This window comes from Anabrus simplex, chromosome 2 (genome assembly GCF_040414725.1).
Source record: "Anabrus simplex isolate iqAnaSimp1 chromosome 2, ASM4041472v1, whole genome shotgun sequence".
NCBI lineage: Eukaryota > Metazoa > Arthropoda > Insecta > Orthoptera > Tettigoniidae > Anabrus > Anabrus simplex.
In genome coordinates, this window is record NC_090266.1 from 1,182,260,573 (window position 1) to 1,182,278,114 (window position 17,542).

At 38.3% G+C, this 17,542-nt stretch overlaps 1 protein-coding gene across 1 annotated transcript in view; it reads right to left on the reverse strand.

Moving 5' to 3' along the window:
* The window catches only part of LOC136863826 (chromatin-remodeling ATPase INO80), a 396,793-nt gene that overhangs the window by 33,741 nt on the left and 345,510 nt on the right, over positions 1-17,542 (reverse strand). The window contains exon 36 of the mRNA XM_068226103.1: positions 9,791-10,198. Coding sequence (XP_068082204.1) covers positions 9,801-10,198 — 398 coding nt within the window. The 3' untranslated portion in view covers positions 9,791-9,800. The remainder of the gene's footprint in view (positions 1-9,790; positions 10,199-17,542) is intronic.

The window sequence follows — 17,542 nt, forward strand, 5'->3', positions numbered from 1 at the left end:
AGAAGCTGAAGGAGCTTTCAGTACCATGAATGAGATCCACACCGAAAAAAGAAATAGGCTGCTGGTTGCAAGATCAAGCGGACTTATTTTCATAAGCAGCATTGGAACTCCTGTGCATATATTTAACCCACAACCATATGTCAAGTCATGGCTACGAAAGGGGAGACGTTCAGCTGATGAAACAACTTGTCAGAAACATGAGGCAGCTGATTTTCACACCCAATACGAGTCCATTTGTAAACTGCTGAATTAATAAGATTCCTGTAAATATTTCGTTCCAACTAAATCACTGCTTATCGCATCACAGATTTTCACTATTACCGCATAGTACGATCACATTTTTCCTAGCCCTGAAAATATTCTTTGTCTTCCCTTTTGTAAGGAACAGATTTTCAACACAGATTAGATCCCTCACCACAGGAGGCCACTCCTGAGAGAGTTGTGCAAAAACGAGAAATAGCCTTGAATTCCTGAACTTTAAAGGGTAAATTACACCTTCAGGAAGGAAGCCGTTAGCCTCAGGAAAGTTCAGATTTGCTGTCCGATTTTCATTGATATTGCTGAATAACTCAGAAAGCCTGTTTGTGCTTGTATTTCGCATTCCTTTCGGAAGTTCAGAAATTTATTCCGTGTTGAGTCATACAGTGAAAGTTCATCACATCACCAGGAGTATATTATGGTATCCTGTAATGTGAATATGCCATTTTCTGTGCTATTCTATGTCAATTAGTGCCCAAGTTAGCACACGTTCACCCTTCCCAGGCACGAGTAGTGCGCCGCCAGCGCAAATAGCTTAAATGAGTCATACTCTCGCTCGCAAGTGAAAAGCGCTCCTTCTCTGAGGAAGAGAGAAGAGACGACGCACGCCACGCAGAGTGGACGAGTAGGTCACGGAGCACTGCACTGAACCCTGAAAACATTTCTTCGTTCTTTTCCCTGCAGAATACAACTACCAATCCACAGTCTTCAACTCTTTTCGAGAATAATAATAACAGAAGTTGCATAATACATGATGGATTTTCATGAGTTAACTCTCATATGCTGATTTATAACACCAAGAAGCGCTTTACATAACTGTAATAAGACTAAGTACGCAGTAAACAAACATCCAGCCAGATGTGAACCAGATGGGGAAAGTGGACAGGGAGAACGGAAGTCAGAAGTTCCCCAAGCTTAGACTCCTACACTGGGCTACCAAGGGACGCTTTCGAGATTACCGCAAAACGCACAATGCGATCTTGTCGGGAATCGATCAGTGAAAACTGGGGTGATCAAGTTTTAATTCAACACCTCAACCGATATTCGGGCCTATTAGTAGAGTGAATTTAGCGAAGAGGCGGGGTTTTATCCTCTCCATTAAGCCTAACACAGTCTCGCTATTTAAGAGATGTGAACCGAAGCAAGCCATGGTACTTTGATTTTTCCAGTCGTGTGGTGATGTAGTACACGCCGTGAATGATTCTTCGATGGTATTCTAATATTTCTAGTTGCACTGTGATGTGTATTGGTACGCGCAACAACGGTATTCTTTGTTATAGTCCTGTAAAGTAAATGGTGACTCAATCTTATTTACCAGCGCTCTTTGAAGCTGATAATACTTTCAGGGGAATAATTATAAATTAATGTGCGACAATCAAGATAGGAGGAGAAATGATTGAACAGGTGATTAAGTTGAAGTATCTAGGAAGTATTGTGACCAAAGACCTTCACTCTATAACAGACATAAAAGTTTGAATTGCCTTAGCCAAGGAAAGCTTCAACAAGAAGAAAAAACTGCTTTGTGGCCCGCTAGAGAAAGATCTGCGGAACAGACTTGCAAGGTGTTACATATGGAGTATAGCTCTATATGGCGCTGAAGTATGGACATTAAGGCAGGAAGAACAGAGAAGAATAGAGGCATTTGAGATGTGGATTTGGTGAAGAATTGAAGGAGTAAAGTGGGAAGATAAAATATGAAATGAGGAAGTTCTGAAGAGAGTGGGAGAAGTGAGGAGCATGCTGACCGTAATCCAAAATAGAAAGAAAAATTGGATAGGGCATAATCTAAGACACAACACTTTACTACAAGTAGCAATTGAAGGGATGGTAAAAGGAAAACGAGGAAGGGGAAGGAGACGATACCAGTTATTAGACAGCATTAGAAAAAGAAAGGAAGATTATGCAGAAGTAAAGAAAAGGGCACAAGATTGAGAGATATAGAGGTCACAGCCATGACTAGACCTGCCGGATGGCAGAACAACCTGTGATGATGTTGAATGTGCATGTAAGGTCCGCCATTATTAACAGACAATGGCACATAGCCATGATTATAACTATTTACCTAACACGTGAGACAGCAGAATAAGCTGTACGGGAGTGAACTAACTGTAGCTTGAGTGCAAGTAGGCTACGCAGTCGTATAACTCAGTACATGAATTTATTAATGCCAAGGGAGTAGCATAGGAGCTCTACTAACTGTGTGATATTGAATAATTAATTGGTAGAAGAAAGAGCGGCTTACTGACAATGTGTCTAACAAGGGCGGTATCGGCTAAACAACCACGAGCACAGTAGTTAATCTGCATTCCCTAAAAACTAGTGCTGAATTAGGCCGAGTTAAAGCCCCGTTTGTGATGACAGTATCAGATACCCAGTGCCAGTGAAACCACAAACATTTGTAATTTAGGGCCGAAATTGTTGATATTAGATTAGACAAGCGAATGAGGGTGAAGTAGCGGGCGACAGGGACAACACCACTGCTCGGTTAGTTAGAGAGCTTGAGCCTATGAGTGTCTCTGATCATAACGATTATAATGTGTCGTCATTCAACACATGTCAGATTCCCTCATTCATGTTTGTATGCCAGTGTAGTCATCGTCCAAGGAAGAAGACCAACATACAGGTGGTCTGTATCCACTCGACGCGTCTCAGAACAATGCTTATAAAGTTTTACAATGCTTATAAAATTCTTAATATTAAATAGCGTCTCAGAACATCGAGATCCTCCCACATGAACGAGACTCAAGCCAACATACGAGCTATCCACCTGCAGCCGAATTCTGGACTATCTGCTGTTGAAGCAGCTGTGATGTTCGACTAAAACCCTATGTGTACTTACCCGAGTGAGCTGTGGATGTGATCCAGACAAGTGTTGAGTACAAATTTCAAGTATTAGAAAGTCGTATTTCCTACTAAATGTAAATATGTAAATTGCATGTAAATGATGTAGAAGGTAGTGTAGGATTTTGCTGTTTCAAAGGGATGGAGATAGTTATTTACTAGGGTTTTATGCCGATTTTTCTTCACAGCTGGATAACCATATTTGTTTTCATTTTTATCACGGAAAGTAGTGCATGTTAGATAGACTTAAGGCCCTTGGGATAAATCAAGTGTGAAGCATTGTAATGTTTAAAGGGAATTTGATATTCAAATATATTCACTCTAGCTAACAGCATTTTACAACCAGTATGAGTCGTCAGAAGATTCTAAACATTTTATTTTCTTTGCGCTTCATATGTGGGTTAAGAAATCCTTCCTTATAAGTTAAGACTGCTGAACCAGAAGATAAGGAAATGACAGTGGGTGTGATTGTGATTTACTTAGACCGTGAGTGTTAATGTACGTTTGTCCCAATTGATAGATCATCATCTTCAGTAATGTGCATGTACTGGATATACCATGAGAGAGGGCGGAGTTTTCAGGCAGATGAGTGTAGTGAATGCGATGTTTATGAGAATTCAAATCTTTCCCCCAATGAGTGGTTAATATGCATGATGCATAATTCCACGCCGAGGATATGAATAAGGCTAGATTATAGCCAATATGCATTGATGCCAACAGCATCCTGGGGATAAATGGAACTGAATAATTAGTGGCGAGACGGATCGCCGGCCGGACTACAATGTCCCGTTATTTTGAAAGGGAAAGTAAGAAAGAAAGCAAGCAAGACAGCCAGCTGACTTGTGAGATTTATGGCCTTGCCACGGTGACAGAGGAAATAGAATGTTTACTACCGCATTGAGAAGAGACACTGCGAAAGCTCGTTTCCTTCTCCAGTATGGCAATTACGTGCAATCATTTAGCGAGTAACACCGTTGGATAGATTTATAATTCTAAAAGATGAGATGATGACCTCCAATTATTCACGTAAATTAAATCGTCTAGGGATTTTCAGGAGGATCATATATACCCACACTGTCAAAGGAGCCTTAGTTCCTTACTGGGCAGCACCAGTTAAAGCTATACCCAGAGTTGCCAACTGTGGATGGATCACACCATCCATGATTTGTTGTATGAAGATCAAAATGCATTATTGTCTGTTATCTATTTCAGGGAGTGATATTTACCAGGTATTGTATTGGTTCTTGGTTCAATAAGATGTATTGTTTCAGGGAACAACGTTGTTTGAATGTCTTGTTGTAAGGTAGTATTTATGTGCTATCCCGATGAAACATGCGTCATATAATATTTGTTCATATGTGAAATAGTCAGATAGGGTTTTCAAGCGAATGCTACAATACGACTTTCACATATCTTTAATGTGCACACGATAAATCTATCAAACACCTCAGTTCACTTGATGTTAGGGCGACACAATTTGTCATTTTGAATATGTAAATTAGCGACATAAACTAGGCAAATAATGCAAGATATGCCCTCATTTAATCATTTTCACAGTGTAAGTGTATAAAGTGGTAAGTGTTTTAGTTGAATAATGGGCCAGAGAAGGAATGACTTCTCAAATTCTACATGTTTCACAGTTAAACTGCGATTCTAGATAAAGGACTAGAAAGACAGTGGATCCTCAAGAAAACCGTAATGTACATCATTCATGTATTTAGTGTTGTGGCATATCTATGCAAATAGCATTCGTGTGTTTTCTTAGTTATTAAATCTGTGTTGTGAAAAAAAAAATGAAGTCATTCTTCTCATTTCTCACGATAGTATTCATCTCTCATAAGCAAGATTCCCCTACTATAAAGATTACTAGGTTACTGCCCCTCAAGGACGGTCCACCAGACCCGTAGTGTTCTACAGATTTAGCTAGCGTACTATTCTAGTAGGGGAAGGTGGGACTTCGAAGCCGGGCTTGTTCGAAGGTCTCACATAAGGAACTCCATTCTGATGTCACATTAAGGAGCTACAATAACTTACTGATGTACTGATACCTTGGAAAGGGTACAGTACGGATGAGGAGTACAATCGTGTTAAGTTGACTAGCATGGTCATATTATTGTGTAGCCCAGTTATAGATACTGAAAACATTGTGCTATTCGCTAACTAATGAAGACAAAATTAAAATCCAGGAAGAGGAGAAGCAGCCACATCTTTCAACAGTGGCGCTTATGTTGAAACTCTCATCTTCAAGTTTCGACTTGAGTCGATCGAAGTGTTGTCGCATTCGAGATGATGCTCAAAGTAATCCACTCACATATGGCCAAGTTTAACCTCCAAATAATTCATGGTCGAAGAGTGTGTTCAGAAAACAATGCTTAATAACCTACTAGTCGGAAATATAAGATTTCAGCTGACATTTGTTTTAGGAAGTGTGTGATTTGCAAATGATTCGTGTATTCAATAGTATGTTTTCTTGCTCTACCCATTCTCTTTCCTTGCCCCCTGCAGAAACATCAAAATGAGATTTTAATGAATAAACTAACAGGCAGTCATCCATTCTGCACCGTATTTTTTAAAATAATGTTATTGACTTTATGTCCCAATAACTGCTTTTGTGGTTTTCGGAGAAGCCGATGTGCCGGAACTTATTCCTGCAAGGAGTTCCTTTACGAGCTAGTAAATCTACAGACACAAGGCTGATGTTTTTGAGCACCTTCAAATATCACCGGACTAAACCAGGATCAAACCTGCCAAGTTGAGGGCAGAAGGCCAGTGCCTCAACCGTCTAAGCCACTCAGCCCAGCCCGCCGTATCTTGAGATGTATCACATTCTTACTTGATTTCTGTACATAGCATTAATCAATAGTTTACTTCAGCCTTTGTTTCTTACTACTATCAACCAGGTTAATTATGCATTTATTACGGGAATATGTTCTCTTTCATTTTCGAATTGTGTTTACAGAACAGTCAATTAGTATTACTAATCGACTCTGACATTCCTTTTGAGTCATAGGTAATAAATTTCATCTTAATCCGTATTGAAGAGCAATATAGTGTAAAACAAAAGCTAAAGGTTTCCACCTATTCAATAGTGTTTGTTGTAACCTTAAAAAAGTTACATATATTTCTTGAAACTAGTTTCAGTCTTACCAGAGACCATCATCAGTCAAAATCAAAGTAAAGGCAAGACATGAATATAAAATGAAAATAAAAAATAAAAATAAATAAATGAATGCATAAATATATATATGAAGCAAGCATGAAATTCAAGACAAGTCAAGATTTTTAGAACACTCATCACAATCACATGTCCTGCGCAAGCTCTCAGCTTTCCTCCAATTGGGAGACTGCACCTCACAGAAGACCAGGTGAAACACTAAAATATCAGCACTAGGGGAATCTTCTAGAACTCAGCTAAGCTGAAACAAGTTTGAACACAATGATGTTGATAGGAAAGAGCTGAGATCTTCATTTGTTTCCAACATGGAAGAAACATATACATAATTTAAAAAATGCCTACGGTAGGACTGAGGGATATGGAATGGTGGGTGATTGCTGGAGGGAAAGAAGAGGGTTTAGAGTACTTCATTTATTTTTACTGAAAATAGGAATTAATAGATCAAATAAAGGGTTTGTTTTTTCAGATATTTCATTAAGGTTGAAATGGGGATTAAAGAATTGATCCAGGTTTTGGATCTCTAATTAATATAGAAGTTTCAATGTCCCAAAATAAAACATTAGGTAAGTTAGTAATCAGAATTGGCCTAAACCTAACACAATTGACAACGTGATAACTACTACAGTAGAAACTGAATCAGCCATCAATGAACTACCACTCCGTATCCAAGACGAAGTTAGATGTGAAGCAAGCAAGAAATTAGATAATCTCCTTAAACCATTACATAATGATATTCCCACTAATCTTAATTTTCTTATAACCACATTAACAAAGATAATTTCACACATAAACAAATTCACAATCACAGAAAGAAAATTACTGATCATAACCTCATCATAAGTATGGCAGATGAAGGTAATTCTACTGTGATTATCAACAAAGATGAATATATTAGAAAAACAGAACCATTCTTTTCTGATAGTTCATTTACCCCAATTAAGAAAGATTCTTCCCTACTTCCAGAAGAAAAGTTGCCTAATGATAAATCATCAGGAAAATCTTCTACATTACCATTTTCATCACTCCTAAGCTCCTCCAATGCTTCTCTAATTGCACTTGAACCACTTAATTCACTCATGTTTATATTATAATAATCACTAAACTAAAATAAACCCATTAAAATACAGTAAATCAGACATATAATTATCACAAATTGGCTAGCAAACAATAATCTTCAAACGCCCGAAGCAACTGGACAGTTTGAGTAGATGTAAACAAAGACCAGTTCACAGCTGACAAGATCGCCACTTACTGCTTTCCTTCCCCAACTAAAGACCTACTTGCACTGCCTATCAGATAGAGAATTTCATAATATGAGCATGTGATAGGGTTTTCGCTGTAACCGAAGGATAATACACAGTTTAATATAGGAATTTTCAAGGGACATATAAAAGTCTGTCATTACAACGGAGTTCTCGCTATATGCCATAATCGCTATGGTGGACTTCTATTGTATTTCTTTCTGTATATCATTATTTATTTTATTAATTATACCTGTAAACACTCGTTTCTTTGTTTTCATCATAATTATTGTTACGTTGAAACCTAACACTAAATTTAACAGCGTAATTATTTTCCTTTTTAAGCACGCTCCCTCTTTGTGACGTTCCTTTTTTTCTGTCCCCACAATAACGTCCTAACCAGTTTTGGCTGTATACGATAACTCTCACCACTTCAAATATATCGACACAGATCTGAAAATTATACACATCGAAAATGCAGGCAAATCATTGAATATTAAAGGTATCAAAATTTACATTGCAAAAAAACTAACCAAGCCAACCTCAATGGCAAAACACACATTTAAAAAATTCACCCCTATTTGCACTACTTAATTTCTGCACAACATCCCAAATTTTAGATTTGGAAGAATCTAATGATATTCTTTCAAGAAAGTAACATGCCATTCTATTTTAATGAAGTTGTTTATTTTTCTGGTAATTTATATATTTATTTATTTATTTATTTATTTATTCAAAATTAGTTTTGGCAGACTGAAGAACCTATCATTTATAAATCATACCACAATGGCAATGTGTGGTAATGCTGCGTGTGTGTGCATATGAATAGAGAGATATATCCAGAAGCACCACATAGCATTGAACACATGGAGCTGAACCAGGTTAGTCTGCTGAGGTCAGTCAAACGTAGTGTGTGCGATGACTTGCGTCACAGTGCAATGGAGCAACGCATAAAGTTTTGTTACAAACTGGGCAAAACGGTGAAGGAGACGCATCAATACTGGTGCAAGTGTATTGGGGGAGTGGAAGCCGAAAGCAGTAAATATGTTTGCAACTGGTTCAAACGCTTTCGGGATGGACAGGAAATTCTTGATGATATGACATGTCCGGGTTGACAGTCAACAAGCAGAGGTACATAGAACATTGAGCAAGTGTGGCAGATGTGGGCACAAAATTGGCAACTATCTCTGAGAAAGATGTTAGAGGAATTAGGGATTACAAAGGACAGTGAGAACACCATCATTCACAAAAATTTGGGTAAGTGGAAGATTTGTTTTGAATTTGTGCCATGCACATTGACTGATGAGCACAAGGCAACACGGATGAAAATTGCTGATATTTCATTGACACGTGTAACTGAGATCCACCTTTTCTGAAAACCACCATAACAGGCGATGAGACCAAGTTGACAATGAATGGAATGGTGTTTACTGGTATCCCCATATCCCAAAAAGAGTTGCCTCCAAAAGTCCAGGATCAGGACACTGTTGTTGATCATGATTTTTCAACAGCAATGACATAAGTAGTACTAGAGGGTCAAACACTGAACACCGCAATTTACGAGAACGTTTTGAAATGGTTGCTGCTATGCATCGTGCGTGTTTGGACAGAGTTGTAGAGGACTGGAAAGGGGAGTCTTCTCCGTGACAATGCCCAGCCACACACTGCAATCCACGTGTACAACTTCTTGCCAAAGCGGGGCGTAAATGTTCTCAAACGTCCACAATACTGAAGAATGTTTGTATTTTCTAAGCCTGTAGGCCGTGGTCTAAGAGTATATGATGCTCCAAACCATTGCCCACAAACCCGAAAAATACAGACATTGTGCATAATGCTGGCCATGAAAGTTTTAACTGCTACTACATCCATCATACTCTCTGGATCTGGAGCCTGCAGACTTCTTTTTGTTTCCCCACATCAAGGGAACTCTGAAGGGCACATTGTGCTGACATACCGGACATCCAAAGACGTGCGACATCAGTGCTTTGATCGATTCCAAAAAGACGCTTTCGCTGTCAGTTTCCAGCAGCTGTATATGCACTGCCAAAAGTATATTGTGGCCAATGAAAAATAGTTTGACAGAGACTATAGGTATTTTGTTTGTACCTTTTGTTTTCTTTGTGTTATGGTATCATTCACTGTAGATTATAGACTCACCTTGAATATCACGTTTGCATTCATTTAGGTACCATATGTAAAAAATGAACATGAATGTTTAACACAAATACGGGTTCTAGAACTAAATAAACACTTGTGAACAGGACTTACGACTCACCTTACTTGTGTTAGCTGCTTCTGTTGCTGTACAATGAGCTAGTAGGAGACAAGTTACCAAAGGTGTGACTGCCAGTTGGTATACTGCTATTCAGGTAACTAGTAGTTAACGAGTGAGAAGAGATAAGGTTATTCTGTGAATTACTTATGTACGGCTGGGAATCCATGGGCAAGCCTAAACTGGAACCTGATCCACTTGGTGTGCCAACTCCAGCGCCACGCAACGGCACGGGCAAGGGCTTGAGAGCTTTACGAGGACGAGGTGTTCCCCTAGTCCCGTGGTGACTGGGCCCTACTGGACGTAAACGAGGGCGTCCTGGACCCCTGCGCACAGGAATTGGAGAACTAACCATGGGAAGAGTGTGTCCTACAGAGCTTGTACTTGTTTCAGTTACACTAGTCGGTCCAGCTGAAATAAAAAATGTGTCGTAAGTTTTCAACTGAGAAATACATTAAAACTGATACAAAAATACATTCTACCAATAAATTGTACAATATAATGTATACACAAGATATGCTTTGTATGAACATTCAAGACAAATACTGTACTATCCGTAAGTATTCAGACAAGAAATTTAATACCCCTAGTATCTTCTTTTATTAACATAATGTTCATACTAGTAAAACACAAAGAATATATTCAACTCTACACCAAATCAGACTGTTACATTTAAAAGAAAGTACAGTGTACATCAACAATAATTACTAGGGACCTGAAAAAAAAAAAAGGAAAAAAAAAAAAAAAAAAAAAAAAATCCGCACTTGCGATAAATGCGAATTTTTAAATCTTGTACTGAATCCAAGCCTACGGCAATTCTAATGTGGAATAAAATAATTTTTACGCGTAAATAGAAGTGTGACAAAACGCGAATTGTGACCCAAAATGTTATATTAGTATGAATACGCAATTTTGGTGCAAATTCTGTGAAAATGTGCTATTTTACTGGGATAACTTCTCGAAACGCGCAGTTGAAGTATTTGCCAAAGCAAATATACCTCTGAAAAAGCTGGAAAGGAAAGAGCTAAGGGCCTGGATTACTGAGTTTTCAAATGAATAGCTGCCATGTGTGAGAACTCTACGTGAAGTATATTTACCGAGTAAGTTTCGATTTCATTGATCGGGTACAGTTTAGGTATTACGACATTAAAACTACGCGCAAAACTGAAGGATACCGAATTTGAGTGTGATTTCAACATTGAACTATCTTACCCATACCCAATTGATCCAGAAATTTTAAATTATTTTGTTATAATTTGAGGTCTTTCTTCCTTTCTAGAAGTTGCATCTGACCACCAGAATAGAGCAGCAGTGGGGAAGAACATCAACATACTCTGTGATGAAACTACAGGTAGAATGGGCCGTTGTGTTTTTATCATTATATTCCAAGTCCCAACCGGATCGAAAAGAGAGCTACATGTTGTTTCTGTGAACTATCTTGATGCAGAAAATGCTACAAACTGCTCTCATGCTGTTTTAGAAGCTCTGCACAGTTATAGTGTACCATATGATGCAGTTAAAGTGTTTGTTAGTGACAGTGCCCCGTACAAGACCTGGTGTTAAGAAACATTAAGTTTGGTCATAGGGGATCATTTAATGCATGTACTTGGTTGGCAATAGTTTGATCGCAGTGATGACAGATTTAAATCATGTGGTTGCGATGGTAAAGTCTGCATTTTTGATCACAAGAAAGCAAAAATATAATTATTTACAATTCTTAACATCGAAGTATGGTGCTTCAAAGGAAGCAAAGCTTTTTCCTGCACCTGTCATAACCCGATGGAATAGCTGGTTTCAGGCTGTATTCTATTTGAGTGCTTACTTTACTGATGATGTTACATTTTTCAAGATGTCTGACATGAAAGATAACAACTGTGGTATTAAGTACCTGAATGATCTGAGTGACCGAGAAGTGAATAGCCTTCACTCCCACAGGGTTTTTGTCACAGATCATGCAGCTGGATTGGTTGACCTCCTTACTGAACTTGAAGGGTCTCTGTATCCTACCTCTCATCTCCTTTACTCCGAACTGCACAACCTTGACGCCAGTTTTACCTTCATTTGTGAGGGGAATTTTTCTGCGGCAACTAATGATGCTTTGACTAAGCTCACTCCTCTACAACAGGCTGCATGTAGAGACACATTTGTCACAGCTGCTCATTCTTCATAGTGCAACCTAGCCACATTGAAAGTTAAAGAAGTCAACCATAAGACCATAAGCTTTTTGTGTCAATTTCTCAAACTTTGTATCCAAAAAATATAATTTTGAATAACACTGATAAATTAGGTGAGCTTGAGAAATTGTTTGGAGTAACAGATCTCTCACAGAACGATATCTGGCCTGGTTACTCAGTTATCAGTACAATGCCCTTTGTCAAAATAAATATGGTTTCCATATCAACAGTTCTTCCATCTTACTGAAGTGTTCCCAATACAAGCAATGCTGAACAGTCACCTTAGATACAGGACACGTTCTCCTGTCTGCCTTGCATCAGATATATGATTATGCTATCTAGGTCGAACATATGAATGCCAAAATACTTATGGATGGTACTGTCCCCGTTAAAATTGGCGATATTACGAATATTTTAACAAGTGGAAAGTGAAAATTTTATTGTCTGCTCGTAACTGCAGCATATCATTTGGGGAGTTGTGGCGAGCTGAGAACGAGTTTTTTTTCGTCGTTCAGAGGGGTGACACACCGGCAAGACTGTGCCAAGGTCAGAGCAGACCACGTGACTACCTTCGCACGCGCGCAACCCAGCTTGTTTCTGGAATAGTCTGAGCCAATTAAATGAGACCATCAGCCAATTACCGTTCTCGCTGAAGATCACACCCCCTGGCTAATTAGATAAAAGGCCTTGTTTCGAGTAAATCGCTTTCTTAATGCTCTTGAAACTCTTACTCTGAAGTTCTGAAGCTCTTACTCTGAATATCCTTCGTCGTTCTCAGACCACGTGGAGAAGTAATTTCAGTCAAGTCGACGCCGTTCTGCTAGAATTTAGAGAAACCATTAGTGAATTCTATGGAATAAAGACGCCTAAAAGCCAAGTTAAGTGTGACAGTGTAGACGAGCTATTTATATTCGGCGTGTGCTTGTGCAAAATACTTAATTTTGTCATCACAGTTACAGCTTGTGACCGGCATTCTACGGAAGTCGTCTTAGAATTGAACATCTCAAGATGGATAATTCCGCAACCACCGACAACATCATTTCATCGAGGGACACCTGTTGCAGAGCCTCCATGGAGCTGTAAAATGTGAGGCGTATCTGGTAATTGGAAGGAGACTGACCGGAGGAGTATGCTGGAATAACTGACTGTCGACGGGAATCGAACCCCATCAAAAACTTGAGTACCTTTTTAATTTAATTTATCTGTCTTATCTTTTGTACAACTAGAGGTCTTTCTTCTTAAGTCGTAGATCTATTAGTTTGTTGTAGTTAGAAATATTTCATTTTTCCACTTCTTAAGGTGTCGTGGTAGACTAGATACGTGTGAAAGAAATTTTGGAATCTATTAGAGTAGACATGTAGGTTGTCTTTGAATGATTTCCCATGCTTAAGGAGCTTTATATTTAATAATCACTGACCACACGATAAATCTACTTTCCTTGTAATGTTGAAAGTTACTGGATGGAAATTTACGTGTACATTTTAGTGAATAGGGTCGAACCTAGTGTCTCTCAAGATCACTTGTTGCATTTATGATGAAGTCATCTAATTTTACGATATTCCACGAGGATCAGTAGATGTAATAATCACTTAAATAATAATAATATTAACTAAAGATCGGGTAAAACAGAAGCAAACGCTCGTGAGCCATAAAATTACTGTAGAGTCCTTATATGTGAGACTGAATGTGCTCTGTTCATGAAGGGTCTGGAATATGACCAATCCTGAGGGATACTTGTTGTATAATTGTTGCAGTTGATGATTTAATGATGATATTTGACTTATTCTTGTGTATTGGGAGCGCAAGATGGATTATAATTATTGGAGCACGTGTTGCGAGTGTATTTCACAGGTAGGAAATAAAAGTAATACAAGTAAGGCTCATGCTTGCGGTAATTGCAACCTGTAGCCCAAATGATGGTAGTGCTTATGGATTTTACTAGAATCTTCCATTATAATTTCATGAGTTAGATGATCTTACATTAATATGTGAAATGTGTTTCTACCAAGTGATACCCATGACTTCGATCACTAGCCACTATAAATGAAGGATAATTTCAGTACGCGGATTATTTCTGCTAGACATTACGCGTCCCGACCACCAATAAAAATCATGAATAAACTTGCCAAAACAGGATTCGATGTAAATAATGTACATAAAACGTGTTTCCCTAGTGTGAATGTGTGTGTGTATGTAAATATGTATATTTCTCTTGTGTCATGTTGGTTTCATTTAATTTTGATCTGGTCACGCACTCGCTGTGACGCAGATTGCACTCATCGTTGTGTGTTGCCTTAAGAAATAATTTTCATGCCCTTAAGGGAAAGTTTGATTAAGTTAAGTCGAGGAAGACTAGGAAGAATTTATTTTCTTAATTAGCGAGATTTAAAAGGAAAGATCATCTCGTTACTTTATGAAGGCACTCGATTTGTAAGTAAAATTTATTTAACTAGTTCACACGTTGGTAATGTAAATGTCTAAAATTTGAAATACTTTAAGATTAATTTGAATAGAAATGAAATACAAAGATCAGAGGTAGAAATTTGTTAGCCGCATGATTAATTGGAGTTATGGTGAAAATAAGTCATTAATAATTAATTCAAAATAATTATTCTGAAACGCTAATGACGATCATTAGGTAAATAATGCAGTGGAAAATTAATAAGAACACGATCGTGTGACAATGAAACATGGGCTAATTAAATGATGAGAAATTAATAAAATAATAATAATCAGAATAATAATTAATTAATTTTGAGAATTTTGAAATCAATTTTCATTTTCTACTGAAGTTCATGTTGGTGTCATCGACTATTATTAAATACTGCAAATGACAAATTCAGTTGAGTACATCTTAAAACCACGTGTTGAGACTACTTTGAATTGGTAAAGCTTTGAACACATTTATTGTAAAACCCTCGTTCACAAGACAGCTGTTAATCAACTTTTTTTAAGTTCTATGTTAATTTATTTAATTCTTTCAGTCAAATATTTTGATTTGAAAAGGCAAGAGGCCTAATTGTTCTTTGGTTTCATTACAGCACAGTAAGGCTGGAGATTAAGAACACGTATCACTCTAAATCGAGGAAGAAATGCAATATTATGAAAGTTCTATTTTTGTAAACACATCAGCAAGAGTATTTCATTTGTTTGTTTGCTTATGTGAATAAATGTCAGAGTGTTGTTTTAACATTTCTTTTATCCTGCTTGGTCATCAATCCCTAACATCCCTTAAATGCCTCTAGAAAGTGATAGCCAACGATCGAACGGTCCACCTTGGGATCTCTCACTCGATGGCTGGGCTTAGCTCGGGAAAAATGGGGGCAGTACTGTATGTATAACATTAGATTAGAGCATTACAACTTGGTTTTTCTATCCCAAACTTTTGATACATCCAGCAGATTTCTCTACTCCATCAATTACCGTACTTCTAGGAACGCTAGGTCAGTAACTAAGATTTCTTGTGAACTTTTAATTTAGTTGAGATAGCTCCATTCATTTCAGACGTATACTAATTTTGTTCTTAAATATCAATTGAATACCTGCCAGTAAAAACGTTGTAACTCTCACTTTTCTAGAATGCTGGGTTTCCGTGCATAAACGATGTATGCGGTCAGAGTGAGGCATGTAGGAAGTAATGTTGGCAAACTTGAACGTTAAGAGCCTTTTTTCTTTTGTTTAAATTTCACCACGAGTCGTGCGGGTGCAGAAACATTGTATCAATGGAAAAATTTGCATTTTGAGGGTTACAACGTTTTTGCTGGCAGGTATTCAAGTGTCATAATCATTCCATAACCACCCATTTGTATACATATCTTGAAAGAAAACAAACATTACACAAATCTTTCAACAAAAGATGTAGATTTCACTCACACAATTGCACAAGAATTCATAGCATCCCATTCTTCTCCATGAAAAATATCTATAAAATTACGTGCTTTCAAGTGTTTCATCTCAAACCTTCTGTGCAAGACATATGCAGAAGAAATTTTTTCACTTGATTTAAAATTAAACTGCAGATATATTTGCATAATTTTATTCTGAACATGAAGAAGAAAAGTGAAAATATGACCACTGTCTTCTTCTTTCCTGGCCTTTCCCCAACTACTTTGGACTGATATTACATATGGATTAAGCCCAGTTCTAAGACCAGGTGCCCTTCCTGATGCCAATACTAAGTGGAGGGCTGTATTCCTTAGTGTTTATGGGGTGGATGGTAGTGTGGTTCATGTAAATCAGGACCATCCAAACAGCGCTCCCTGAGCACTAGTGCTCTGCGCTCTAAGCCAGTGCTCTGAATGCTTTGGGGGAAGGTAGTTTAGCTAGTGGTGGGAGGAGCCCGACTGGCTAAGCGAGCAGTCTGCCCGCCGTGCCGAAGCAAGCAGCTGATCCATCAGTCGCTAGTTTAGTCCAATGCACTTTGTTGACAGCACGCAACTAAATCAGTTTCGCAGTTTTCATGACTGAACATCATACAAAAAAAAAAGGAGTGGTGAAGCAGCAGCCTTTAAAGCAGAATGGAAAATTTCTGTTTTCTGTACAGCTTATAAAGGGCATGCCAAATGCTTAGTGTGCCACCGAGATTTAATGTGTAAAAAAAAACACAATTTGGAACGACACTACAGCGCGAACCACAGGGATGATTATGGTGATTTGATGGACGCCAGTCGCCAATCGAAGTTGGAAGAATTGAAAGAAAATTTCAAGCAGAGCTATTCTGTAAGTATTGTTGTTTTAATTTTAAAATGTTCATTTTCAAAACAGGAATGAAAAAATAATTGAATTATCTGAAGAACACTAAAATTGTGACTTGCCATATTTTTGTCTGACAGCAGATTGAGCAGAGTGAGGTTGGTGGACCCATTTTACGTGCAAGCTACAAATGTTCGCTGCAAATTGCCAAAGCTGGGAAAACCTTCATGGAAGGGAATTTAATCAAGGAGTGCCTAATGGACACGACGGCATGTATTTGTCCTATGGAGCTAGTTGAGAAATTTGACAAAATCTCTCTTTCTCCTCAAAATATGGCTCGCAGAATAGACAATATGGCCGTTGATATGTTACAGCAATTAATGGAGAAGGCAGAAAATGTTGTATCATTTTCCATTGCCCTTGATGAATCAACCGACACAGTGTAGTGGTGGTAAGGGAAAGAGCACTAGTCTGACTGCCCAGTGCTAGTTATTTTCATTAGGGTCACCAAGGATTTCCTACACTTGGTAGCTCTCAAAGACACCATTACCGGTTTCGATGTTTTCCAAGCTGTGGAGGATGTTTTTGAGTCAATGGGATTAAAATGGGAGCGGCTGACGAGTATAACGACGGATGGAGCTCCTGCTTTACGTGGTCTACACACGGGGTTCCTCGGCTATGTAAAATTAAAAATGGCTTAGAGCGGTAGTACCCTAATGGCGGCGATCCACTGCTCGATACACCAGGGGGCAATCTGTGCAAATGTCGGCAAGCTTAAAGACGTAATGGGAACAGTTGTGCGAATGGAAAATTTTCTTCACTCGACATCGAACCGGAATATCTGGATATCCTGTACCATGCAGAAGTAAGATGGCTGAGCAAGGCGAAG